Source organism: Podarcis cretensis (genome assembly GCF_951804945.1).
Source record: "Podarcis cretensis genome assembly, chromosome: 14".
NCBI classification, from domain to species: Eukaryota; Metazoa; Chordata; class Lepidosauria; order Squamata; family Lacertidae; genus Podarcis; species Podarcis cretensis.
The window spans coordinates 3187262-3214129 of NC_137183.1; the positions used below are offsets into that span (position 1 = coordinate 3187262).

Here is a 26868-nt window from a genome sequence, read left to right on the forward strand (position 1 = left end):
AGGGCTGCCACAAAGAGTATCTTTTAGCCATTGAATTTCTGGGTTAACTGGGAAGGAACTCCACCCCCACCCCCCCGATATGACCTTTGGAATGTTTTGATTGTTTTGTATCAGTTTGTTTTAATGTTCTATCCGAAATAAAAATAATGCAAAGATAGAACATAATAAATTCTGGACATAAATAAATAGAACAGTTTAGCTCTGAAATCCCGAATGTCTTTCTGCAACGCAAAGCTTCACAGCTTTGGAAAGAGAAGCATGACGTGAAATACAAGATGGAGGCAGGACAAGGAAAATAGAGCACCTTGGCCTCTAGTACTTGCCTCTGGCATATTATTATTGTTGATCGGTCCATTGAGGTCAGAACGCTGCTGTTTCCGAGGCTGATCCAACCCATTGCATACCTGTAAAAGAAGCAGAAAGACCGAACTGATCAACAGCTCAGGGAGAAGGAGATCAATGCAGCATCGTCCTATCACTGCCTCCTACCCATAATCTGCATTGCTGCTACTGTGGAAATAAGGGCTGATCTATCCATTGACGGTTTATGAGCATATTAAAAGACTGTAGAAGATATAAAATATCTCTCAAGAGCCAGTATAGATGGTTGGTTTTTGCTGGGTTTAAATCCCGAGTTATTTATTTATTCATTTATGGAATAAAATTATGCATCACTTGATTGTAAAAACAAAAACAAAAAAAACTTCAAGGTGGTTTACAAAGAGAATAAGACAATAAAATTATTAGTAAAAACACGAAAAACTGGTTAAAGTACCGGTATGTTATCAATATTCTACACGCACTGGCAGAGGAAGAGGGGGGGCGGGGGGAGTGCACTGCCCCCAGCACCACGATCCTGGTGGGGTGCCATCATGGCTGCCCCCACCGCACGCTGGGCACCGTGCCATGCCCCTGTGGGCGGCACACCATTCTCTGGGACATGTGCCACACCCCTGCGGGTGGCATGCCACACCCAGGGACGCATGTCAGCCAGGCCCCCGCCTGCTCTCTTCCCCCGGTGCTGGAGCATGAAGCTCTGCCACTGTCTACATGTCTGGGTAGGCTTGCCTAAACTAAAATGTTTTTAGCAGGCGCTGAAAGAGTACAGAGAAGGTGCTGGCCTGGTGTCAATAGGCAGGGAGTTCCAAATTATAGATGCTGCCACACCAAAATATTGCTTTCCTACAAATGGGTATTTTGTGGCCCCTATAACAATTCCAGGTTCCAGAATGGCACACATGTTTATTGTCTGGATGGTGGAATATCAAGGCCATGGAAAATGCAGACACCTATGTGAAAAGGTGGATTTCTTCTGCATCCAAGGGGTGGCGGGGGTGGCAGGGAAAGAGATTGTATAACTCTCTCCATGAGGAGCACTCTAAAAACATATGAAAAACCTGCTGGTCAGGTCAATGGCGCATCTAGCCCACCCTCCTGTTCTCACCGTGGCCACCCAGTTAACCTGTGGGAAGCCAGCAAGCAGCACATGAGCAGAAGAGCCCCCTCCCCTCCTGGGGCTTCCAGCAACTGGTATTCAGAAGCACGGCTGCCTCCGGCTGAGGAAGCAGAACAGAGCTATCCTGAGTTGGATAGGACTCAATCACCACAGCAGATGGCCGTTTTCAGAATTCCGTTAAGGCCTATAAAAGACAGTTGTGAGAAACCCAATCACAACTGCACCATTACACTAAAAGTAAGATATGCATTGACATATGGACACACACTAACACAAGGGAACCAGCACACAGAAGATTGCAACACTGCCAAATAACATGTAAATTATTTTGGGAGCTGCCAGGATTAAATCAGAAAAGCTTTGGCAGAAAAGCAGGATGGCTGTGGGGGTGGGAAACAATTTTCAAACAGGAGTGACAGGACATATATTGGGCCTGTGGTGCGAAATGGCAGAACCACAGCTTCTTCTACCCTTTAAAGACCTTGTCAGGTCTGATCACAATTCATTTGGCAGCACAAGAAATGCATCCGTAGCCCAGACATGCCCACATTCAAAATGGGTTAGAACAGCACCCGATTTGGACAGCATGTCTCAGACATGGTCAGTAAATGAGCTTGTTTCTCCCTACAGTAATGATTCAGCACTTGGGGGTTTTCATGGTGGTGAGCAGCCGGTAGCCTTCAGACGCTAATGAATTGTGGCTCCCATCATCCCTGAGCACTGGCCATGCTGGTTGGGGCTAATGGGAGTTGTAGTTCAGGCACCAGGTTGGAGAGGGCTGTGGCTCTGCCCCTGTGGCTCTGGGCATATAGAAACAATTGAACACATTTCTTTCCATTGCCAGTACTATACAATCATACGTGACAGGTTTATTGTGCCAATAACACACAAATTTCCAGGACACACAGGGCAATTCTATATCCCTTTACTGCTCCAAAATAGAAACCCTGATATAATATATTCATTCTCCAGATATTGTGCTGCTATGATTGACATACTTCGGAGGATGACATCATGTGCCATACAACAGGTCTAAAACTGAAGGTTTACATCTACACATTTTATATTCTGCTTGATTTATGTGCCTTACGCACCAACTGGAGTTCCAGCCCCCACACCAGGGACTCATCATGGACACACAGCATTGTCTGAACTGACAGGCAGTGACTTTCTGGGGAATACTTCTTCCATCTGGTGCCCTCCAGATGTTTTGAGTGGCAACTCCTATTACCCCTGACCATTGAGTGTTCTGGCTGAAGCTGACAGGAGCTGCAATCCAAAACATCTGGAGGACAGCTGGTTGAGAAAGGCTGCTCTAAGGTTTTTCAATGCATAGGAGATGCTAAGGATGGAACCTGGAACCAAGTGCATGCAATACCATTTCTCTGTCACTGAACAACACTCTTCCTCCAACACAAGATGATCGCTGGTCAACATATGCAGAGCCTAAGATGCAATGCAATTGTTACAAACCAGGGCTGCTTAACACACAGAATTTCAATGCCAACACTCCCTTACCCCAACCTACTTTTAAGAATAGATCTAATTATCTCCCCTGCTTTTGCATGTGGAAATGTCACCACTGATGTTGGAACACTGTTACCAGCTGATGCTGTCACATTGTAAAAGTCCCATATGCAAGCTAGCCATAAACAGCTCTATTTGCAAACCAGGATACACTTCTCACTTCCCGGGGCATTTTGTGTGTGTGTTCCCTCGTTCGTTCCAATCAAAAATTAATGTTCCAGATGAGAACTTGTCTCAAAGATAGTGATAGATTATCTCGTTGCTAAAAGGGGGTGGATAATTAATTGCAAGCAAAGGCAAGAGTGGTGAGACAGTACCCTCCTCTTCTGCTTTCCCTCTCTGTGACTGTGAGGATCCAGCATGGGATTCTGGGATGAAAAAGGGAGGCTCCCCCCCCCCATGCAAGGGCACCTGGTACTGTGAATCAGGAGTCCCATCCAAGTGTTCTGCTTGTATTCAAAGCCTACGCAGTGCACTAATTTCTGCTCCCCAACTCATGGAGTGCAAAGATCTGAAGCTGGGGAGGGAGCTGCTCCACTCCAGGTGGAGGCTCTCCACCTCATTTAGAACCCCAATTGTGTGGGTTTCTAAATGCGTGAGGACCCTTCACAAGTAGAGGGGGTTCCCCACTTGAGGCATTTGACCTCTGCAAGTTGGAGGGTGGTGGGGAGAGAAAGCTGGTGTTTTGCCTGCCCCCATTCTTCACAAAAGGAGGGTGGTGTGGGGCTGTGCAGCATGTTCATCCCCTTCCTTCCTTCCTTCCTTCCTTCCTTCCATCCATCCATAATGTTCTTAAGAGGTAGGGATCATGAGGAAAGGAATAGAAAAGAAAACCACCAATATCATAATGCCATTATACAAGTAGATGATGCAACTGTATCTGGAATAATGTGTGCGGTTCTGGTCACCACACCTCAGAAAGGATATTGTAGAGTTGTAAAAGGTCCAGAAAAGGGCCACCAAAATTATCAAAGCAAGGGATGAAGAAACTCCCCTGTGAGCAAAGGGGGCAGCAATTTGGAGCATTCAGTTTAGAAAAAAGGAGAGTAAGAGGCAACATGACAGAAGTTTATAAAAAGTGTGCATGATATGGATAGTGAAAAGTATTTCTCCCTCTCATAACACATGGACATCCAATGAAGCTGGAGGATTCGGGACAGACAAAAAGAAAGTACTTCTTCACACAGTGCCTGGTCAAGAGAGGGAATCTGCTCCCAAAGGAGGCAAGGATGGCCACAAACTTGGACTACTTCCACAGAGGATTAGACTAATTCCTGGTGAAGACTACTGATGGCCACTATGACAATGTCAGAGGGCGAAGGCCTCTGAATGGCAGCTGTTGGAAAGCACAGGACAGGAGAATGAATACTCTTGTGCTCAGATGCTGCTTGCATGCCTCCCTTGGGCATCTGGTTGGCCACTGTGAGAACACAATGCTGGACAAGTTGGGCCATTGGCCCAATCCAGCAGACTCTTCTTCCTTAAGCAGATGTTCTACCACTGAGTTGTGGCACTTGACAACAGACACTAATTCACAGTATAATTTTTTTAAGACATTTACCATATTTTTCGTCCCATAGGACGCTCTGTCCCATAGGACGCACCTAGTTTTTTGGGGGGGAAATAAAGGAAAAATTTTTATGCTTCAGCGAAAGCCTGCTTTCGCCCCATAGGACGCACCCAGATTTCCCCTTCATTTTTGGAGGGGAAAAAGTGCGTCTTATGGGGCGAAAAATATGGTATTTTAAGGCATTGTCAAAGCCTTTTCAATAGGTAAATTAAGGAAGAAGAAGAATATGAGAACTGAGTCTGGTAAATGGGGACCAGACAGCTGTACTGTGTTGTCTTAGATCAGCCTTGTGCCAAACTGTCTGGAGGGCACTAGGGTGGTGAAGACTGTCCTAGATTGTTTTCTTCCTCCTACTTAAAGGTTAATGCATTTATAGAAAAATTAACACATAGATATAACTAAAATGCTTGCTGTCAAAGTAGGAGACAGGAACAGATTCTGCAGCCCACATAGCTGCCCAGCAATGCATCAGATGGCAGCTGCACATCAAGCTGTTTCAGCTAATGAGCTAGTCTAGTTTATAAAGCTTATGAAGAAGCAGTGTTCCCCTGCTCAGGGTGCATCTCCTGGGTCTCGCTAATAGACAGACTGCAATGCTCAGAAGACATAACAGGTTGGATGGCTTAGTTGAAATTCCTGTATTAGAGAGGAGTTGGACTAGATGGCCCTCAGGGTCCCTTCCAACTCTACGATTCCAGGATTCTGTGATTAAACTACAATAATAATTTATCACTCATACTAGAACATGAGTGACCTTCTAGATCAACCTTCTCCAACCTGGTGCACTCCAGGTGATTTTGACGACAGCTCCCCTCAGTCCTGGCCATGCTGGTTGGAGCTGACAGAAGTCCAAAACATCTGGAAGGCACCAGATTAGGGAAAGGCCCATGTAGCACTTTCTCAGGCCTAGAACTTTTTAAAAGCATTCTCAATAAACTGAGCAACACTCTTTTAAAAAAATCTAATCATTGTTTTTAACACAAGAACTGTAAATCAGGGCTGCTAGGTGATCAGCAAAGGGTTTCTGTCTCCCAAATGTCTAACAATAGGAACAGTAGAATTCTAACACTAGAAGTCATGGGAATTCAATGAAGCTGAATGTTGGAATATTAAAGCTTTTTAGAACCATACCCAACTCCCTCAACCTTTCCCCATAAGGCTTGCTTTCCATACCCCAGTCACAACCAATCTTTTCATTTCTCTTTGTGTTCTAGGAGACCAGTAGGGAGGGGAGCTGGTCACAGCAGGAAGGGAAGACTCTCTAGATTCTTCAGCAGCCTGTCTCAACTTTGCCTCTTGCCACCCTCCCCTCCAGCCTCCGCTAAGCCTCAGAGTCTGAACTTCTCTCTGCCACAGCCTCTTCCTGCTCACTAAACCCTGTTGCCTCTTCTGCTTCCAACACCTCCTCCTCCGTCTGCTCCTTCTTCTCCTTCTGACCACTCACTGTCATCCCACCACCACTCCCCTGGCTCTGAGACTTCTTCCTTGGGGAGCTGGTGGCCTCCCACCACTCCTCTGCATCCAGCCAGTCCATGACAGATCATTATATTATATATTTATTTATACTCCACCTTTTTCCCTGAAAAGGACTCAAAGCAGCTCACAGATAAAGCAGATGCCTGAGGGAAATCTGCAAAGAGAAGAGCCCCCTCCGCTCCTGCGGTTTCCAGAAACTGGCATTCAGAAGCATTGCTGTCTCCAACTTGGGCAGCAAATCAGTGGAGTTTGACAGCTTGAGTCCACTGATTTTAAAGGGTCTACTCTGAGTATGACTGAGTGGGCTATCATCTCTAACCCTTAGGTACCAAGAGACATTTCTAAAAGTGTGGCCTGGAAATTATGGCTTTTGAATGACTGGTGCTTTGTGGAGAGAAACCATTTAAAAAATATTATAGTGGCAAATGCAGCAGAAAGCAAATATCATGCTCCACGTGGACCCTGCTCCTACCATTTGTTGAGTGTTCAAAACAGGAAATGGAGAAAGCATTACTATCCCCACCCCTTAATGACCCATCGCCCTCTGGGAATCAAAGGCTGAGAGAGGAACTTGTGCCAGGCAGGGTCACAGCAGCCCCTGATCCCAAAAAGGACACGTGCAGATACAGAGCCGGACTCCAGAGGCAGACACAAAGAAGGCTGCAACCAAGAGGAGAGTTGAGGCTCCCAAAAGACTGTTTTATTTTATTTTGTTTTATTTGTAAATTTTGTTAGCTGCTTTTCACTACTACGAGTTCCCAAACAGGGTGCAATGTCAATACAGCGCAACAGAAGAGCACAACATGAACAAAATCAGCACACCCGGTGTTTATTTTCTAGAAAAATAGGTGCCGGTACCAACCATGAAGTTGTTAACAGTAAGTGCCACACTTTTTAACAACAACAAAAAGAGGTGCCGGTACTGAAAAAAAGAAGAGAGCACAACCGTGTGTGGTGTGGTGGCCAAACTCCAACTATATTCCTGGGTGAATAAAGAAGCCTTCAATTGCCAGCAAATGCTCGACCAGGGAGAGGAGTCGGCGGAGGAAGATTGGAAGAAGTTTAAAGACTATTTGCAGAAATATTGTAAAATTAATGATGTTGGACAGAAATTAAGTGGTTTCCAGCTGTAATGCTTAAGAGATATGGAAAATAAGGTTTTGAAATAAGAAAAAAAAATCTAATGGTGAGGATTTGTTGAACAAACGATCTGAATTGGAATATAAGAAAGGGAGGTATGAGGAGGTCTGGAAAATAAGTTAAAAGAAAATAAGTAAATGGAAACTTTATGTGTGTGTTTTTAGGTTTTTTTGTATTTTTGGTATCTTTGTTGTCTTTTTTCTTTTTGTTTTACAATGTATTATTTTTGAAAATTTCAATAAATATCTTATATATATAAAAAAAAAATGCCAGCAAATGCTCAAAGACCTGGTGTCAGTCAAAACTGAGAGGGTTTTGAGAGGGGAGGGAATTCTATAATCAGGGTGCCTATTCAGTAAATGCCATCTCTTGGCTTGCCAAATGTCAATGCCATGTGAGACTAGGACCTTGGAGATCGGGGTTCAAATCCCCACTTGGCCATGAAGCCCACCTTTGGCCAGTTGCAGCCTCTTAGCCTAGCCTACTTCACAGGCTTGTTGTGGGGATTAAACAAGGAGGGGGAGAACCATATATGCCACCTTGAGCTCCTTGGAGAAAACGGTAGGTTAAACATGCATGCATGCATGCAATCGATCAATCAATCAATCAAGTCAAAATCCTGACAACTGCAGCACTGTCAAGAGGATATTTTAAACATGGCATTCATTTGTTTATTTATAAAGGTATTTATACCCTGCCCTCATAAAATAAAAGGGTTGTGTACATCAATTACAAGCAATAGAAAACAAACATTAAAATGACAGATCACAAAAAAGGTAAAACGTAGGCCTGCAATTTTGATGGATGGATGGATTGTTGTCTAAACCCCCTTTGGTGAAATGAAATGCCTTCGGAACAAGTAATGTAAATAAATGTCTGTATCAGGCAGAGTGCCTGTAGCCCTTTGATTTCAGGCCTAATTACCCTTGGCTGCTGGACATGCAGATAGGGCTGAGAGGAGGCTGGAGATTGGTGGGGGAGGTCTTTTGGCTCCCCTGAGGCCAACCCCATGAGGTTCCTAGGAGGAGAAGGGCCATTTGAAAAGCTTTTCTTCTGGGTCAGTCTGTGCAATTTCCCAGACCTATCACCTTACCATCTCTCTCAGCTTTCCAACACTGCCTTCCCCACCTATGCTGGAGAATGAAGAGAGCAAAGCACATACTTCATAGGTATGGACTGTTAATATACAAGATCCTATGCGTATTTGTATGTATATGTATATGTATGACTTCACCCCCAAAGCCACACTCTTCCATTGCCTTGGAGACAGACAGATGCCAACAACAAAATGTCCCCCTTAGCAAAAGAAGAGAGTCAACAACTCACCTGTTCTTGTGGCCACGTCTGTCTTTCCTCGGGGGTTCTTGACTTGGTTTTGAAGCCTCTGGGTACATCTCCCACTTGCTTTGATGCAGTGGGGATGTTCAATGATTTTGGCCTTCCCAGATGCCTGTTGGAGCTGTGGCCAGACTCTCCCTTTGGACAAGTCTCTGCATAGTCATTTGGCACGTTTTCAGTCCCTCCATGCTCCGGGCTCATCTCTGAGGCGCTGTTGATGCTGCTCATACTCATGCTCATCTTAATCTCTGCAACGATCTGGTCGATGTCTTCCTCCTGTTCTTCTAGCTCGGCCTCTTCTTTCCCAGAGTGGTAAGGAGACATCCCGTGGGGATTCCCATTTGCTTCAGGCGAGTAGTAACCCTGGTAGCGCTCTTCGCTTGGATGGCAATACTGGAGGTTCTCTTCTTGGTCTTGGATCTCCAGGCAGGCCACCTCCCCTTCCAAAACCTGGACGCAGCCCTCGTGGTGGCCCGGGGCTTCTGTGACTTCACATTCATCCCGGTGCTGCATTTTCATGTCGGACCACTCTGCTTCCTCCACAGCTTCCTGGCACTCATCCGTCTCCACTGGATGTTCTTCATGGGGGACATACTCTTCCCCACTGCAGTCCATCCCTTCCAGGTAACCGTCATCCTCTGGGCAGTATCGGATGTAGTAAGTAATCCCTTCTTCTTCCTCCGGGAGCCCCTCATCGTAATCCTCCTCTTCAGAAGTGTTGTTGACATAATCAGAACTGGAGTCGCCATCTCCGCTGTGGTCGAGACACTCGTGCTCGGCCAGCGTAGGGGTGCCTTCCCTGGCAGCCACAACCTCCGTCTCCTTCTCCACATAGTCCTCCACAGGCAAGTTATCACCCTCATTTTCAGCCTCCCTACCCTGAGGCAAAGGCGGGGAAGCTCTCGCCCGGTGATCCAGCATGCTGGCTGTGGTGGTTTGACATTTCCTGCTCGCCATGGCTGACAAGTCACATGACAATCATGTCTGAGGAACACCTGCAGACAAGAGTCCAAAGAAGAAATCAGATACCAGCAGCAGTCATTGTTTAATCAAAAGGTTAGCAGTAGGAAATCAAAGAAATAATACTACTGGGGTGTACAGAAACAGACATATATACCGTATTTATTTTTTTAAAATGCCAGGTAGGGTGGAGTGGAGCACAAGACTCATAAATTATCCCATCGAAAGCTAGAAATCTTAGTGCAACAACTTGCTGGATGTCAAGCCATGTTGAAATGCCATTAAATAATCCACATTGTAACGAAAAGGGGAAAAGGTAGATTTAGATGGTCTAATCCAGGGACCTTTCTATTCTAGGGTGCTCCGGGTCCCTGGGACACCTCAGCACAAGAAGAAAAAATGAAAATCAAGCTTCTGTGAAAAGCAGCTTGCCCCCCCCCCCTGAATCTTCCCCTGCAAAGAGTGTGGGGTGCATTTTAGGAGGTACTGCAGTCTCCTCCAACTGAGTGCCCCCCCCAAGCAATTCAACTGTCAGCTCCCATTGTTTCTGACCACTGGTCGTGTTGGCTGGGACTGACGGAGGGAAGTAGGTTGGGGGAAGGGTGGTGTAACAGATTCAGAAAGTCAAAACAAAATAAAAAAAAATTCCTTCCAGTAGCACCTTAGAGTCCAACTCAGTTTGTTATTGGTATGAGTTTTACACAAAAGCTCATACCAAGAACTAACTTAGTTGGTCTCTAAGGTGCTACTGGAAGGAATTTTTTTTATTTTGTTTTGACTATGGCAGACCAACACGGCTACCTACCTGTAACTAGATTCAGAAAGTGTAAATCATCATTTCACAACACACCTGCCTAAACATGCATGAGATTTTACTTCATGTGGATGAATCCTGTACTGTGCTGAATGAAACAATCTCTATGCCACCTGTTCCAAAGAGATGCAAATTCATTAATTCTAAAGCCCATCAGTTGCTTGTGGCTAAGAACAACTTCCCAATCTAGGCAGTTGTCACTGACACATTTAATCTATTTTTAACTGTTCACACTTCCTAATATCGCCCTATTATAAATTATTTGTTTCCTCAAGACAATGGAATTGATGAAATATGCTGTCCTCAATTTCAAACATCCTTCCATGCCACTATACACAGACACACAGTCATGTTTCAGTGTGTGGTGATATCATTCCTTTAAGACTGGTTTATGGGACTGGGTTAGAACCTCAGAAATAAGGAGCCAACATACAGCTGTCTCCTGTTTGTGGGATGTAATCCACTGGTGCAGTCAAATGCAACATTCCTTATTTCCCTAGAGTGGGCACAGGCAGGGGGACATCTGGGCAGTGTGATTTCCTGTTCCTCTGGTCTGGAGCATCCTCCCCCTGCATGTGACCTGGGAGATGGGCATGGCTCTGGCTGACTCCACAAAAGAGCTGAGTCACGCAGCCATTTTCTCAGTCTGGTTTTGTCTTTCTATTGTCTTGCTTCTCTCTCTTGCTGCCATGCTGGTCTCCTGCAGCCATTTTGTTCTCTTAATATAATTTTGCTGTCTGCTGGCTCTCAGCCAGCAGTACATGAGTTCAGTCTCCATCTGAGACAAACTCACAATTTCTTTATGTAACTACCAAGTAAAGCCTGCCTTTCAGGGATCATATCGTGAACTGAAATGTGAGTAAATTTTTTGTTCCTTTACTCAGAAAGACTCTTGTGTCTCTATTCTTTTAAGAGGGATCAAAAGGGGACACCAGGAATAAACTTAACTAAGAGATTCAGATGAATCTTCAAACTAGCTTCCAGCTATATTGAGGGGAATCTGCTCTGCTACGTCACTTATTAGCATGAGTGAAGGAAGGATAATACTTCTTCAATATATCCTTTCCTACTCTCCTTAACATTCCCACACTGTTAAGACTTCAAGGCCAGTGTCAAAAGGTAACTGAGTGGAAGAGGTGAACGCCGATGGTCTAAGTCCCCATAAAAGCTGGATTGGTGGGAGCTCTCGGCAGCCAGCCAAGCTTAGTGTCTAGTGTCTATTTGGGCTTTTGACAGCATCTTGTTCTGTTGCTCAGCCTACTGAGACTTAAGTGTAAATGTTTATGTTAATTGGCTGGATAAGTTAATGTTTGTTGCTTTCTTACCTTCTGAGCTATTTTAATCTGTGTAATTATTTCTTATAGAGTTTTGTTTTAGTAAAGTCTATGTATGGTTTTATGAAATTTGGTCTGGTCTGAGTTCCTGAACCGTTTAATTCTGACCACGCTTTTCAGAACAAGAGTCATCCACCACACAGCTTTAAGAAACTTATTCTGTGGCATTCAAAGAGCTGTTTAGACATTTTGAAAGTGTGGTTCTAGTTGCCCGAGGCCTTAAAAGTTAGGCTATGGCTTCTAAGCATTTGAAACAGCCCCAAACAGGAAAATGAAGGCCTTGCTCCACTCGCTACAGAAGAATATGAGAAGAGCCTGGCTGCTGCCTCAAGGCCAAGGCCCACGTGGACCAGCATCCTGTCCTCACAAAGGTGAGCCCACGCCTGTGGGAAAAGCTCTCCCCACTTGTGATTCCAGGCAACAGGTAGTCAGAGCCTCCAGCACAATGGGTAGACTATGGCCATCAATAGCCTTATCCTCCATGACTTGATCTAATCTTATTTTTAAAAGCTATCCAACCACACAAGCATTGAAATCACAAATCAACTGCTAACCACTGCAAAATTTACAACCAAGACAGAAAAATGTACCACGGTCACTGTTTTCTTTCCATCTGTGGTATTTGTTCAAACAGAGAGATAAAAAGAGAACATACTCCCCCCCACACACACACATACACCTCTGTGCCCCCCAGAGACAAAAGGACTCCAGAAAAATGATTGAGGCTATTATTGAGATCAGGTCATGCAGCATCAAGTCTCTTGAGAATAGAATCTAGACTGCAGGGGCAGAGGTGCACCACACATGCAAGGGATTGTTGGACAAATTGCTGGTGCATTACAAAGGAAACTGTGAAGGCCATAAAGAGGCTGAGAGCCAACCAGGGCCAGAGGGAGGAATCAGGAGCATGGAAGCTTGGGAAAAGCAGCACATTAAATGGAAGTTGAAAAAAATGTCACTGCTCTGAAAACAACCATTTGCCCATCGTAATAATGATGAGATTGTTAGTGAGTGTTCATATTAAATCAAGCAGTTAAAAGTGCCATTTCAGGCAATATTGATTTGTCACTATAAATGTGATTAAAAAGGGAATAATTGTCTGCACCTCTCAACAGAGGTTCCATATAACACGTCTTTCAAAGTGACCTGCCCCTTCACTCTCCTTCAGGCTTGTAGTCAATCCTCCCTTATTTCATACAGTGGTACCTCGGGTTAAGTACTTAATTCGTTCCAGAGGTCTGTTCTTAACCTGAAACTGTTCTTAACCTGAAGCACCACTTTAGCTAATGGGGCCTCCTGCTGCCACCACGCCGCAGGAGCACAATTTCTGTTCTCATCCTGAAGCAAAGTTCTTAACCTGAAGCACTATTTCTGGGTTAGCGGAGTCTGTAACCTGAAGCGTATGTAACCTGAAGCGTATGTAACCCGAGGTACCACTGTACAGGCTGGCTCTAAAAGTCAACCACTGGAAGGGCTTCATCAGAGACTGCCCTGCCCACCTCATGACAACAGGACACAGGTTGAGGCGCAGGGCTGCTTCCTGCATATACACACAGGACAGGTCAGAAACGGGCAAATTTCCCCGTGTGGTCAAGGGCCACTAGTGGCACCCTCTGTGGGCAGGCCCCCTAATATTTTTGATAAGGGAGCCTCTCCCCCCCTCAATTCCACGGCAATCCTCAAAAGCAAGCGCCAAGGTAAAGAAGCTTCACCCTGCTGGGTCCTTTTGAAGATGACCAGGGACACGGAAGGGCAAAGTGTCTGCACCCAGAGCCTCCCTTTGCCAATTGCCAGAGCACCTCCCCAGAGGGCACACTGGCAATCTCTTTGCCCTGCCATGGCCCTTTCACAAAGATAAGGCAGCTGGTGGGGGCAAGGGGATGGCGGTCCGAGTTGTTCTGGCTGGGTTGGGGGGGGCGTAGCAGATACGACGTCATGCACATGTGACACCCCCCCCCCAATGTTGGGTGCAACTGGGTGCTTCAGAGTGCTGCATTCCCTTGGGGGTAATCTGCTGAGGGCCACATGGTGAGCAGGGCAGAAGACAACAGTGGGTGGGGGCAAAGCGCTCCTCCTCTCCATGCCAAGGGCTGCTGGGAAGACGGGCAGATGGCTTTTGAAATTAGGCTGAGGTCCACAAGCTGCCCACTCCTGTTATAAATGATCTAACCAAGCAACACACCGGACAGCTGCAACACAACTGAACTACGGCCATGTTAAGAAGTTAAGCCAGGTCAATATGTGAGTGACTATTTGGCACAAGGTTTAATCCTCCCCTAGCCCAAGGTGCCAACCAGAAAGAGGGCTCTAGGATTCACACCAAGCACCATGCCAGACCCTCCAAGTGCCCCTATTATCCAGGGACAGTCCCAGATTTACAGAAGCCATCCCGGTTTCTGATTCGATCCCAGAATGTCCCCCTTTTCCTTAGGACGTTCCTATTTTCATCGGTGAAATGTTGGAGGGTATGGTACCCAACCCCTGAGCCATCTGAAGGCAGCCCTGCATAGGGAAGTTTTTTAATGATCAATAGTTCATTATATTTTTATATATGTTGGTAGCTGCCCAGAGTGGCTGGGCCAACCCAGTCAGATCGGCAGTGTATAAATAGTAATATTATTATTATTACTGTGGAATAGGACATCCCTATTTTCATCAGAGAAATGTTGGAGGGTATGCTGTGTATGATACCATGATACACTATATTCTTTATTAAATTTCTATTCTGCATTTCACCAAAGAATCACAGGGCGGTTTACAATATAAAAACACAAAAACACATAACATAGTAACAAAAGCAATAATCTCCTGCACAATTTAAATATTATTATTTAATTTAAATGGTCATAACTTCCCCAAAATAATTCTGGGTGCTGTAGTTTGTTAAAGGTGCTGAGAGTTGTTAGGAGAACCCAAATCCCTCACCAAGCTACAATTCCCAGAGTGATTTAACAGTCAATCCCATTGGGAATTGTAGCTCTGTGAGGAGAATAGGGGTGTTTCCTAACAACTCTGAACACCCTTAACGAACTACAGTACCCAGAATTCTTTGGGGGAAGCCTTGACTGTTTAAAGTGGTATCATAGCGTTTTATATGTACAGTGCGAATGTGGCCACAGGAAAACAGAAGACACATTCATTTTGATGGAAGAACAGGATCAGCAAGGTAGAAATCTTCATGGCTATATAAAAAACGAGAATAAATATTTCAAATATGGAAGGAAGCTTGCATATTTGGTGGGGGGGGAGCTAGTTATTCCTCCCCTGAAAGAAATGAGTCCACAGCAATTAAAAGCAATGACTGCCAACTCATATTGATCAGTAATACCTAGCACTTTCAAGATACAAAAGGAAATCAATGTGTAATTTGCAGTGCAATTCCTTTTGTTCCAATTTAGGACACAGTGATGAGGAGCTCACTCAGGTTTCATTACCTCAGCAGAAAGGGCCCACTCATTAGCATCAGAAACTCATAAATGCTTAGTAGTTTTTCCTTCCCAACTTTTTAACAATGTAAAAAGCAATGAACTCTGAATAAACAGCTCAGTCTGCTTGCACCTTTCCGTATCTGTTTTTAGGCTCAGCCTAGACAAGTCATCAGGTAGTAAATGGCTCCTGGACTTATCACAGGGGAAGTTTTTGTGTTTGGGAAGAAGAATTGATTGTTAAGCCACTCTGGGAACTGTAGGTCTGTGCGGGGAATAGGTGTCTCCTAACAACTCTCAGCACCCTTCACAACTGCAGCTCCCAGGATTCTCTGGGGCAAGCCATGGCATGATAGCTCTTTAAATGTATGGTGTGAATACTGCCTCTGTCGGACAAACTGATGATGGGAATTGTAGTGTACAAAACTATTGAGGGCACTACACTGCTGCCGGCCTCCCAGAGGTTTAAAGTATTATGCAGACTGAGTGGGCGAGACCAATAGTGGGTCCAGGTAGTTTCTGCACATGCTGTAGAGAAGAGCTTTCCAAACTGTGTGTAAGTGTGTCACACAAACACTCCACGTGCTCCTCCTGGGGCTGGAAAGGGGTGAGTTTAACCTCTGGTTTGCTAGGAAAACAGAATTACTGTGTCACAAAATGATGCATGTCTATGTCACCAACATGAAAAGTTTGGAAAGCTCTGCTGTAGAGGGAAGTGAGGGGCAGATGGGGCTTGTCCACCTGGGAAGGGAGCCCATCTAGTAGAAGGAAAACTCTGGTCCCTTGTGGGATGTCTTGGGAGAAGAAAAGGCTAAGAAGTAAACCCTAAGAAGATCCAGAGTGGAATCCCTAAGACAGCTGGATGGTGCCTTGTACACTTCCTTCCGGCAACTCCTGCAGCCAAGCTGGTGCCAAATGTATTGTTCTGCTTTCTTTTGGACCACATCAGCAAGGCCAAGGGTCTGGGCAGCCCAGGACCTCTGTACACACTGTCCAGGTTTGACCCTGGGGAGGCCACTTTGGGGCTGCTACTGCAGCAGTTTGACTTCACCCCCAGAACACTCCATTGTTGCTTGAGACAGATGGATGCCAAGAATAAGGTAGTCTCCTGGATTCCAGTGAGAATCATTAGGCTAAGCTGAATGGCAAAAGTAGCTAAGTGCTAAGCTTTCCTTGCCCAGATTGTTCTAGGGGCCCAAAAACAGCAGCTTCAGATATGCCAGAATTCCTACAGACCAGGAACACAAGAGGATCATCACTGGCCAGCACCCAGAAATGTGTGAGGGCGGAGAAGCAGTTTGTGATGTGAGATAGTTTGTCATAGTAAAAGCTTTTGAAAAATAAAAGAGATATATCTCCCTGTGGTCTGCTTAACAGGAAATTAATTTTGAGGTGGTTGGCAGTTGTTTGATCTCTGAGGAAACTCTGGGATAAGGTTTTTTCCCCTCCCTGACTCCACAAAGAAGGTGCCCTTGTTATCAGGATCAAATATTCCTTGGGGAAACTGGAGCAGATCAACATGAAAAGCATACACATTAGTAAGAGGTGGATGGTCTTCCAGACTTCTTTGCGTTATCACCATGATCTGCATAGAGGGCATTTGAGTCTGAAGCTTTCTATAATGACGTGCAACTAGACTGAAGAGCATTATGTAAAATGTCACAAAATATTACAGCAAGCTGTAGCTTCCTCCAGAGATGGCTGAAGAATACTTAAAAAGGTAAAGCGACCCCTGACCATTAGGTCCAGTCATGACTGACTCTGGGGTTGTGGCGCTCATCTCGCTTTATTGGCCGAGGGAGCTGGTGTACAGCTTCCGGGTCATGTGGCCAGCATGACGAAGCCACTTTTGGCGAACCAGAGCAGTGCACGGAAACGCCGTTTACCTTCCCACCGGAGCAGTACCTATTTATCTACTTGCACTGGCATGCTTTCAAACTGCTAGGTTGGCAGGAGCAGGGACCGAGCAACGGGAGCTGACCCCATCGCGGGGATTCGAACCGCTGACCTTCTGATCAGCAAGTCCTAGGCTCTGTGGTTTAACCCACAGCTCCACCCACGTCCCTTCTGAAGAATACTTACCTGCTTCCTTTTACATTGCAGTATCTTCTCTCTGCAAATGCAAAGTTATTTGCTTTGGCAATGGGGGAGGGGGAGAAAGAAACATCCTTTCCTGTCTGTCCCTAGTGCAGACTGCACATATAATAAGGATGGGGAAGCCCATAATCTCTGAGACAGTGCAGTGATTGTGGTCATGCTACAACCTCCTGCTAGCTCATAAGTAGCATCCGGTTGGGTTACAAATTGGATGGGGGACCACATGTTGAGATTCCTGCATTGGGGTCCCTTCCAACTCTATGATATTCTACAATCTTACAAGAGCTCAGTGGCATCATAAAAATTCTGAAGGGGTTCTAGAGATTTAGAGAACAGGACATGCAAGCTCTACAACAGAGCTGTTGGTGGTTCACCATCCTTGGGAGATGGGATGTCATGGCGCTGGGTTCCAGCAACCTACTCTAATCAGTTGGTATGTGCAGGATTCCTTGCAGATGAGCAGATACCTTGGGTCCTGCTCTGAAACATTTTGGTGGAGAGCAAAATTGGTTGATTCATCTCTACCCAAATTCTGGACTGGATCACAGAAGCCAGAAGATGAAGAGACTTTCCAAAGCACAAGAAGAGAGAAATTGTTTATTTTTATTTTTTTAAATCTAATCATCATGCAAATACACCTATTTTATGTTATTAGATAGAATATAAACTTATAGCATGTAGCTTTCACCATCAAAATGCTCAGTCATCTACTTTTCCAGGACCTCAAAACATACCGTATACATCTAACCTAATTGCCCTAATTACCTCCTTGTCATTCATTCTTAAAGCACTGAGTGCTTTGAAATGCAACAAATATTTACCATGAAGAGTATAACTGTCATCTTACAATTCCAATTATTATCTCCCACCTGCATTTTAAGAAGTGAATATTCAGCAAACGTTGTCAATGCGTAGCCTTATCCATCAAACAAAACTATTTCTTACAAGATAAAGTCCTTAGCACTGTCTTTGTTTCTTTCACAATGAAATATCCAACTATCACACTGGTTACACTTTCCAACTAGAGAACAACAAAACAAATTATCCCCAAAGCAATTTCATAATTATCCCCAAAGCATTTTCATATTCTTAATCACACTCATGTTTGCTTTATTGGCATCACCTCTTTAGATTCCTGATTTGCATTATCATAATTGAATATAACTTACACAGTACAATGAACAATTAACTTATTCCTGTGCAAAGGGAAAGGGGAGGTGTTTGTAAACGAGAACATCCACACCAGATTGCCTGATTTTTCTCAGGTATTTCACACAATACTCGAACTGGAAAGTTCAAAGGGATCCCAAGAGTCATCTAGTCCATCGCCCTGCAATGCAGGAGGTTTTTCCTTGAAAGAGAGTAGAGTTGGGGGGTCACAGAAGAGGAGACCACACACCTAAGTGTAGAAAGAATTGGGAGAGGCACTGAATGGTGGGACTGGGACTGGGAGAGGGAGTCTTGTTTGTCTTGTAGTATCATTGGAGGAGAGAGTTCCCAGCTGGCTAATAGAAATAATGGTTGGCTTACAGTCCTAGGTACAAATAGGGATGGAATAATCTGTCAGTTTTTGTCTCTGTTTCTCTTTCTTCCAGATTTAAATTTGGTTATCCATATTTTGAAGCACTTTGCAATTCTTTTAATAAAAAGATTCCTCCTGAAAATTAATCAGCATCTTAATGCAATTTTATTTTCTGTTTGAGAGAAAACATATAATGGGGAGAACCAAGACCCCTTCCATGTTAATTCCCAACCCCCAGGCCTAAAAGTTCCCTGTGCTCTTTCCTAATCACAATCCTTAAAACAAGGTGGCAACAAAAGCATTTCACCCTGTATTGATTTGCTAAGGCTGGTAAGTGTTTTGAAACAACAAGGGGCTTTCTTTTTTGGCTAACAACGAACCATGTCACTCTGTTTTGTGAAGAACCATTTCTTTATAAACATCTGTAGCCCTCAGCGGATTCTGTATGAGGTGTGTTGTTCCTCAGTGCATAATCTCTACACATAAAAAACGGGCTTTAAAATATTTATCCCCATCTCCAGTATGCACCAATAGACTCCAAAAATTATAGCTAGTTAGAAGATAAAATAAGCCTGTTGATGGTTTCAGCAGATATTCAGGCAAGCCCCCACCCCCCACCCCTTGCCTCCTACACACAGACACACTCTGCTTGCAGAAAATGTCAGGGATGATGATGTTGCCTAGAGAATTTATCGTCTTCAAGTTAACCTCCGCATAACGAAGGAGGATATTAAAGCTAAAGACAACCTACTCTTTCCACTCCATGATCACATTCACACCATACATTTAAAGCATTACGAGAGCACTTTAAATGGTCTTGGCTCCCCCACAAAGAAGGATGGGAGCTGCTGTTTGTTATGGGTGTTTCATGGTTCCCCGTGAAGAGGTACGGGTCATTAAGCCATTCTGAGAACTGTAGCTCTGGGAAGGGGGGGGGGGGTCCCGTAACACAGCGCAGCTCCCAGGATTCTTGGGGGGAAGCATAGCTGTTTAGAGAAGCACCACCACACTTTAAATGTATAGCGTGAAATGTGTTGAAATGGCACCCTTTGTATATAATAATGTGAGGGGGAGAGCAGGGCTATCATTATGCCCCTTGCCAGCTCTCTATTAGGGAGCATGGAATTAAGCCTGACCAGAGCATGTGGAACCCTGATTGTGCAGGATTTCACACAACAGGGGAGCCTGCACTGCCCTCCCAGGTGTGCATCCCCAATATATAAACAGGATGTGACACCATAGGTAGTCAGTGGGCAGAGCGCTGCTCCTTGACTCATGTCATGACTGATGGCCAAGGAACTGCAGTGGGTGCCAGTGTTCAGAGGAATTCAGTTCAGTTCACCTTTAAAACCGAATCTCTCATTCCACACTTTCAGAAACAATGTGAGAACCAAAACACAGCCATCCATCAAAATTCTGAATTTTGCATTACAGTTCTCCAACACCAGAATGCAAATATTCGGGGAAAGTGTCACACAAATCAATTCCTTAGTGAAAATAAAATACGGAAATGCATTAAGTTAAACTACTTGCAATAATGAATACCTTGGTCCAAACTGCAGGCAGCAATGCATTTATTAAGAGAAATTGCACTAACATGTTGAATAATTTTTATGAGGATTTAAAAAACACCACAGATTGCTGAAGAAATGTGGAGAACTGAATTTAAGACTGGAAAAATGAGAATCTGAGAAAACAAAAATTGCCAGATTATTCCATCATTACCATAAGAGCCAACTCCTAGGTGCCAAGAGGTCACTTCGACCTTGATTACGGTTGCTTGGTTGGTTGGTTGGTTGGTTGGTTGGTTGGTTGGTTGATTATGCTGTTTAGGGCTTACCTCCCCCCCCCCAATATTTTATTCAAGATCACACCCCTTGGGCACTGTAAGAACACTGCACTAAATGGGTCTTTGGCCTGATCTAGCCAGACTTTTTATCTAAGACTTTTTATCTCCAGAGTGGGAGCTACCTACACTTGGCTTCTCTTTCATTCTGTCTTTCACCCACACAGAGCCACTGCTGCACAAGACAATTGTCTCACATCCCTTGCTGATGGAACAAGGATTCCTCCTTGCTAGCACACTGCCCTTGATTTCAAAAGAAATGTGTCAACTTTACACCTGCAGAGAAGCTGGCCTATTCATTATCAAGCATAAAAACATTTTTTTTCTCCTCCCAGTGACTCATTTAATTTTTACATTTCCTAACAAGCTGAGCACTCCTAGCGACTGATATTAAATCACATGGCGAGACTGAGAGAACAAGCTGCTTTTGAACAAAAAGTTTCTTTAAAAAAAATAAAAATCAGAGACAGAAAAGTATAGGAGGGTCCAATAGGAATACCAAAGGGACTTTGATTAAAATAGGGTTGATGGAATGCCATGGACATGCAACAGGAAGCAGGAAGTTTCATAAGCCTTTTCAGGGAAAACAAACAGCAGCATATCCACAAGGGGACATGAAGAAGAAGAAGAGGAGGAGGAGGAGGAGGAGGAGGAGGAGGAGGAGGAGGAGGAGTTTGGATTTTATATCCCGCTTTATCACTACCCGAAGGAGTCTCATAGCGGCTCACAATCTCCTTTCCCTTCCTCCCCCACAACAAACACTCTGTGAGGGGAGTGGGGCTGAGAGACTTCAGAGAAGTGGGACTGGCCCAAGGTCACCCAGCAGCTGCAGGTGGAGGAGCAGAGACGCAAACCCGGTTCCCCAGATTACAAGTCTACCACTCTTCACCACTACACCACACTGACCTCAGCTTCATATATAGTAAGCCTGCAACTGACACATGGGTTATGTTCCAGGGATTGTGCCTAAAGCTAAAAGTGAGTATAGTCAGAACACATTGGGTTCAACTGCCAGTAGGATTGCCAAGGTCTTGTTTCCCAGATGCCTAACCCTTTCCCACCTATTTTTTATTTATTCATGAGCTGCAACTCTCATCATCCCATCTGTGCTTTAGCCTTTTTTGTCCCTGCCTCTTAAGAAGGTAAGAAGAACACTGAGACTGGATTAGACCAAATTCCCAGCTAGTCTAGTATCCTGTTCCCTGTTCACTGTGTGAGTATCTGGAGGCAATTGGGGGATGGATGGCAGCTAACAGATTGACGTTGAATCCTGACAAGACAGAAGTACAGCCATACCTTGGAGGTCGAACGGAATCTGTTCCAGAAGTCCATTCTACTTCCAAAACATTTGAAAACCAAATTGTGGCTCCTGCAGCCAATCACAAGCCATGTAAGTCCTGTTGGACATTTGGGTTCCAAAAGAGCATTCGCAATCACTGGAACAATCACTTCCAGGTTTGCAGCATTTGGGAGTCAAAACGTCCAAGTTCTGGGGTGTTTGACAACCAAGGTACGACTGTACTGTTTTTGGGGGACAGGGGCAGGCAGGTGTGGAGGACTCCCTGGTCCTGAATGTGGTAACTGTCCTCCTGAAGGACCAGGTGTGCAGCCTGGGAGTCATTTTGGACTCACAGCTGTCCATGGAGGTGCAGGTCAATTCTTTGCCCAGGGCAGCTGTTTATCAGCTCCATCTGGTACGCAGGCTGAGACCCTACCTGCCAGCTCACCACCTTGCCAGAGTGCTGCATGCTCTGGTTATCTCCTGCCTGGACTACTGCAATGCACTCCACGTGGGGCTACCTTTGAAGGTGACTCGGAAACTACAACTAATCGAGAATGCGGCAGGTAGACTGGTGACTGGGAGTGGCTGCTAAGACCATATAACACTGGTCCTAAAGGATTTACATTTAGTCCCAGTACGTTTCCAAGCACAATTTAAAGGTGCTGACCTTTAAAGCCCTAAACAGTCTTGGCCCTGTAGACCTGAAGGAATGTCTCCAACCACATCGTCCAGCCCAGACACTGAGATCCAGCTCCAAGGGCCTTCTGGCGGTTCTCTCACTGCGAGAAGTGAGGTTACAGAGAACCAGGCAGAGGGCCTTCTCAGTAGTGGTTCTCGCCCTGTGGAATGCCCTCCCACCAGATGTCAAGGAAATAAACAACTATCTGACTTTTAGAAGACATCTGAAGGCAGCCCTGTTTAGGGAAGTTTTTAATGTTTGATGTTTTATCATGTTCTAATATTCTGTTGGGAGCTGCCCAAAATGGCTGGGGAAACCCAGCCAGATGGGCAGGGTATAAATGAATTATTATTATTATTATTATTATTATTATTATTATTATTATTATTATTCCCACACTGGCCAACCAGATACTTGTGGCAAGCCCACAAGCAGGTCTGAGCACAACATCTGATTCCCAGCAACTGGTATCCAGAGGCATTCTGCCTCCAACAATGACCTTAATAAGTTTGCAAAAGGGTAGCTTTTGCCTTCCAGATGTGGCTGGGTTACAAATACCAGCCTACCTGACCATTGGCCATGCTGGCTGGGAGACATGGGAGCTTGAGATCAACAACATCTCTCTTTATGTTGGCAGTTTGTTGTTGAAAACCTGCTTTGAGGTTTGTCTACAATCAAGAAGTATGTACTTTTCTGAAATAATAATAATAAAATAATAATAATAAAAACATCTAGGGAGGGCACTGGCTATCCATGGGTTTCGTTGTCCTTTTCTGCACCGCTCCCAGCTTCATGATACCCTTTTTTGAGACAAGTCAGGTCAGTTCAGTGATTTTTAGGGGTGTGGAGAACTTCAGCATCCCAGGCTATATAGAACATGAGGTATTTGACAATACACATTTGATTTCCTTGTTGGACTTTATAAAAGAGGCTAATTGGCAATGGTACTTGCAATCAAAATGATACACATGGCACGAGGTAGTAGAAAGACAGTGTCTGATATGAGCCAGTTGCCTTTGGAATGTGTGGGCTGAGTGAGAACTCTCAAGAAGGCTCTGTGTAAATGCAGCATGGAAGCAGATCGCTACTGTCTTTGCACTTACTGATATAGCTGTAAAATAATGTTATTTTGGCCTGCATAATTATGGGCAGAACAGATGGTGGAAGCTTAAAACTTTCATTAAAAGGGGGGGGGGAACAGTTTGCCAATGTCTCAGTAGTCTTTTTTAAAAAAGTAAAAAAAAAAAGTACTTATTCTTGTACATACCAGAAGGAATCCATATTGCTGTTGCAAGCAAGATACAGTAGTGGATTCAGACCTCGATTAAGGAAATAACATTAACTGGGGGGGGGGGAGAAATAACATCTAAAAGGAAGCGGACATAATTCATCTTTTTCTTGCTGAGAGACTTCCTGTTGATGTTTAATGCTCTCTCTCTCTCTCTTTTAAAGAAAACGATTTCAAAAAGTCTTACAGAAATGAAGTATAAATCATAGTTGGGTATGTTTTGCCTGGAAAAGAGGAGACTGAGAGGAGGTACGGCAGCCATCGTCACCGTTCTAAAGAGCTGCCATGTGGAAGATGGAGCAAGCTTGTTTTCTCCAGGTGTAGAGCAGGCGTAGGCAAACTTGGCCCTCCAGATGTTTTGGGACTACAACTCCCATCATCCCTAGCTAACAGGACCAGTGGTCAGGGATAATGGGAATTGTAGTCTCCAAACATCTGGAGGCCTGAGTTTGCTTATACCTGCTCTAGAGGGTGGGACTGGAACCCATGGCTTCAAGTTACAAGACAAGAGATTCTGACTAAACACCAGGAAGAACTTTCTGACAGTAAGAGCTGTTTGACAGTGGAACAGACTCCCTTGGGAGGTGGTGGACTCTCCTTCCTTGGAGGTCTTTAAGCAGTTTGGATGGCCATCTGTCGTGGATGCTTCAGCTGAGATTCCTGCATTGCCGGGGTTGGACTAGATGACCCTCAGGACCCCTTCCAACTCTACCATTCTACGATTTTATGAGTAATGTATAACAAAAATTGAACTTTAATGTGCACAATGTCTCTTTGCTTCTCTGGATGGAATTAAAGAGAGATGTGCGCGAAGGTAAAATGTCCATTTGCTGCTCTGCATACGTTTGCCTCTGGCATCGCTCACCAGTCGCATGTGTCCTTTGGCCGACTGCCCAGAAGAGAATATGGCCCCTATGCTGAAAATAGACTCTCCCCCTTGTACTGTAGGCTTTTCTTTTTAAAAGAGCAAATGGTTGCTGTAATGACATGAGAAAGGGGGCACACATTCTTAGGAATGCTGAGCAGTTACCCATAAAAACAATTTGATTATGAGAAAGCTTTCCTCTGAAACATCTGCCCTGTTTCCCTACTTTAGCCTTTCCTTTCAGATCACTTTGTGCCACACTCATCCTTTAAACTCGGCTCCTTTTGCCTTGACCCTGGAGTCTGGGGACTCAGCTATACAGCTGCAAATAAAACATTTTAAATGTGTTGTAAAGTGTAACTTACAAATGTGACACTTGATGGCAATGGTGAGCTATGGCAAATTCAATATATTTTTCAAAACGTTTTCTAAAAAAGCATTTTCACAGCATTTTTTATATATGTGTAGATTCTACCTAGGTCTTCTGCGACACTCTCCTGGCTTCTCCTTCCCCCTGACCTCTATGCTCTTCTCTCTCCCGTTTACCAGCTTCACTGATGTAAAGGTCAAGGGACCCCTGACCATTAGGTCCAGTCATGGCCGACTCTGGGGTTGCAGCGCTCATCTCGCTTTATTGGCCAAGGGAGTCGGCGTACAGCTTCCGGGTCATGTGGCCAGCATGACTAAGCCGCTTCTGGCGAACCAGAGCAGCACATGGAAACGCCATTTACCTTCCTGCTGGAGCGGTACCTATTTATCTACTTGCACTTTGACGTGCTTTCGAACTGCTAGGTTGGCAGGAGCTGGGACAGAGCAAAGGGAGCTCACCCCGTCGCGGGGATTCAAACTGCCAACCTTCTGATTGGCAAGCCCTAGACTCTGTGGTTTAACCCACAGCGCCACCCGCGTCCCATTCACTGATATACAGTATACACTATAGTGAACACTATTCACGTTTTCCCCACCCAAATTCTTAACCAAGTAGAAGGGCATCATAATTTTGCTAAGTTTCAGATTTCTGCCCCCACATCTTATGTTTCAGTTTCCTGGGCTAATGTTTTGAACCCCCCTGGGTGCAGCAGCCTCTAAAACAGAAGGAAACCACTGTATGCTAAATACCAAACACAAAATGGCTCAACTGCTTTGCAGGTAGTTTTAATGTTTTATTCCCAAGAGTCAGTGAGGAAAAACTAATGAAAGCTTTAAGCAGATATGAAAACCATGGTTGTGTTCAGGTGTCATGATAAACCAGGATTTCTGACAATTTGGGGGGCATTAACAGCGTTCCATTGTATGCCCCCATCACTTCCTCCATGGCATAAGTTGGAGAAACAAGCCAAAATTAAGCACAGCTTCCCATGAAGTCTAAAACCAGGGTTGTGGGTTGCTTTCCCCCAACAAACCAGGATCCCTTAAATGGATCCTGTTGCTGGCTTGTTGGGCCTGGTTTGCAAGTGAAAAACAACCCATGATTTTGTGTTCAAATGCAGTGGGAAACTGCAGCTTCTGGATTTCAGTCTGATCAGGCTGTCAGCATGATACATGTCTGTGCCAGCCCCAGGTGAGTGTCTGTGGACAAGATACAACAGTGTGTCTTTAGTGGGTCCTCACTTCTCCTTCCACTGCCTATTCACTTGTTCTATGCCTATGAGACCCTGCCCAACATGTATAAGGACAGAGAGAGGAGAAAGAAGCCAAGTGAAGGATGCTTCTCACTTGAGTCACATCTTGCATGCCAGAGAAGGAAGGGGGAGCAGGGACAGTTGGATCTGTAGGTTTCGGGGGGGGCAGTGGGCCCCCTGGAGAACTGTGGGTGTTGACAGGCGCTCAATGATTCTGACCCCTGAAATCCATTCTACTGTTCAATTAACCACAATAAGCCAGAAATGTGCGCACTTGCTCTGAGCTTCCTAGAAGCCAGGTAAGAATTTAAATATATAAAATAAATATAGTATACTGAAAAGTTTATGTACACACACATGAAAAATTGGTGTTGCTTCTTAGTTTGGAACTCTTCCCCAAGCAGGTTTACAGTGGTACCTTGGGTTACATACGCTTCAGGTTACATACGCTTCAGGTTACAGACTCTGCTAACCCAGAAATAGTACCTCAGGTTAAGAATTTTGCTTCAGGATGAGAACAGAAATCATTCTCTGGTGGCGTGGCAGCAGCAGCAGAAGGAGGCCCCATTAGCTAAAGTGGTGCTTCAGGTTAAGAACAGTTTCAGGTTAAGAACGGACCTCCGGAAC

At 44.8% G+C, this 26868-nt stretch overlaps 1 protein-coding gene across 4 annotated transcripts in view; it reads right to left on the bottom strand.

Moving 5' to 3' along the window:
• Window positions 1-26868, bottom strand: part of APBA2 (amyloid beta precursor protein binding family A member 2) — a 118581-nt gene that overhangs the window by 41688 nt on the left and 50025 nt on the right. For all 4 annotated transcript variants that reach the window (XM_079953240.1, XM_079953242.1, XM_079953239.1 and 1 more), the window contains 2 exons: window positions 8496-9502; window positions 324-404 (listed from right to left, as the gene is read on the bottom strand). In XM_079953240.1, the coding sequence (XP_079809366.1) occupies window positions 324-404; window positions 8496-9464 (1050 nt within the window). In that variant the 5' untranslated portion in view covers window positions 9465-9502. The remainder of the gene's footprint in view (window positions 1-323; window positions 405-8495; window positions 9503-26868) is intronic.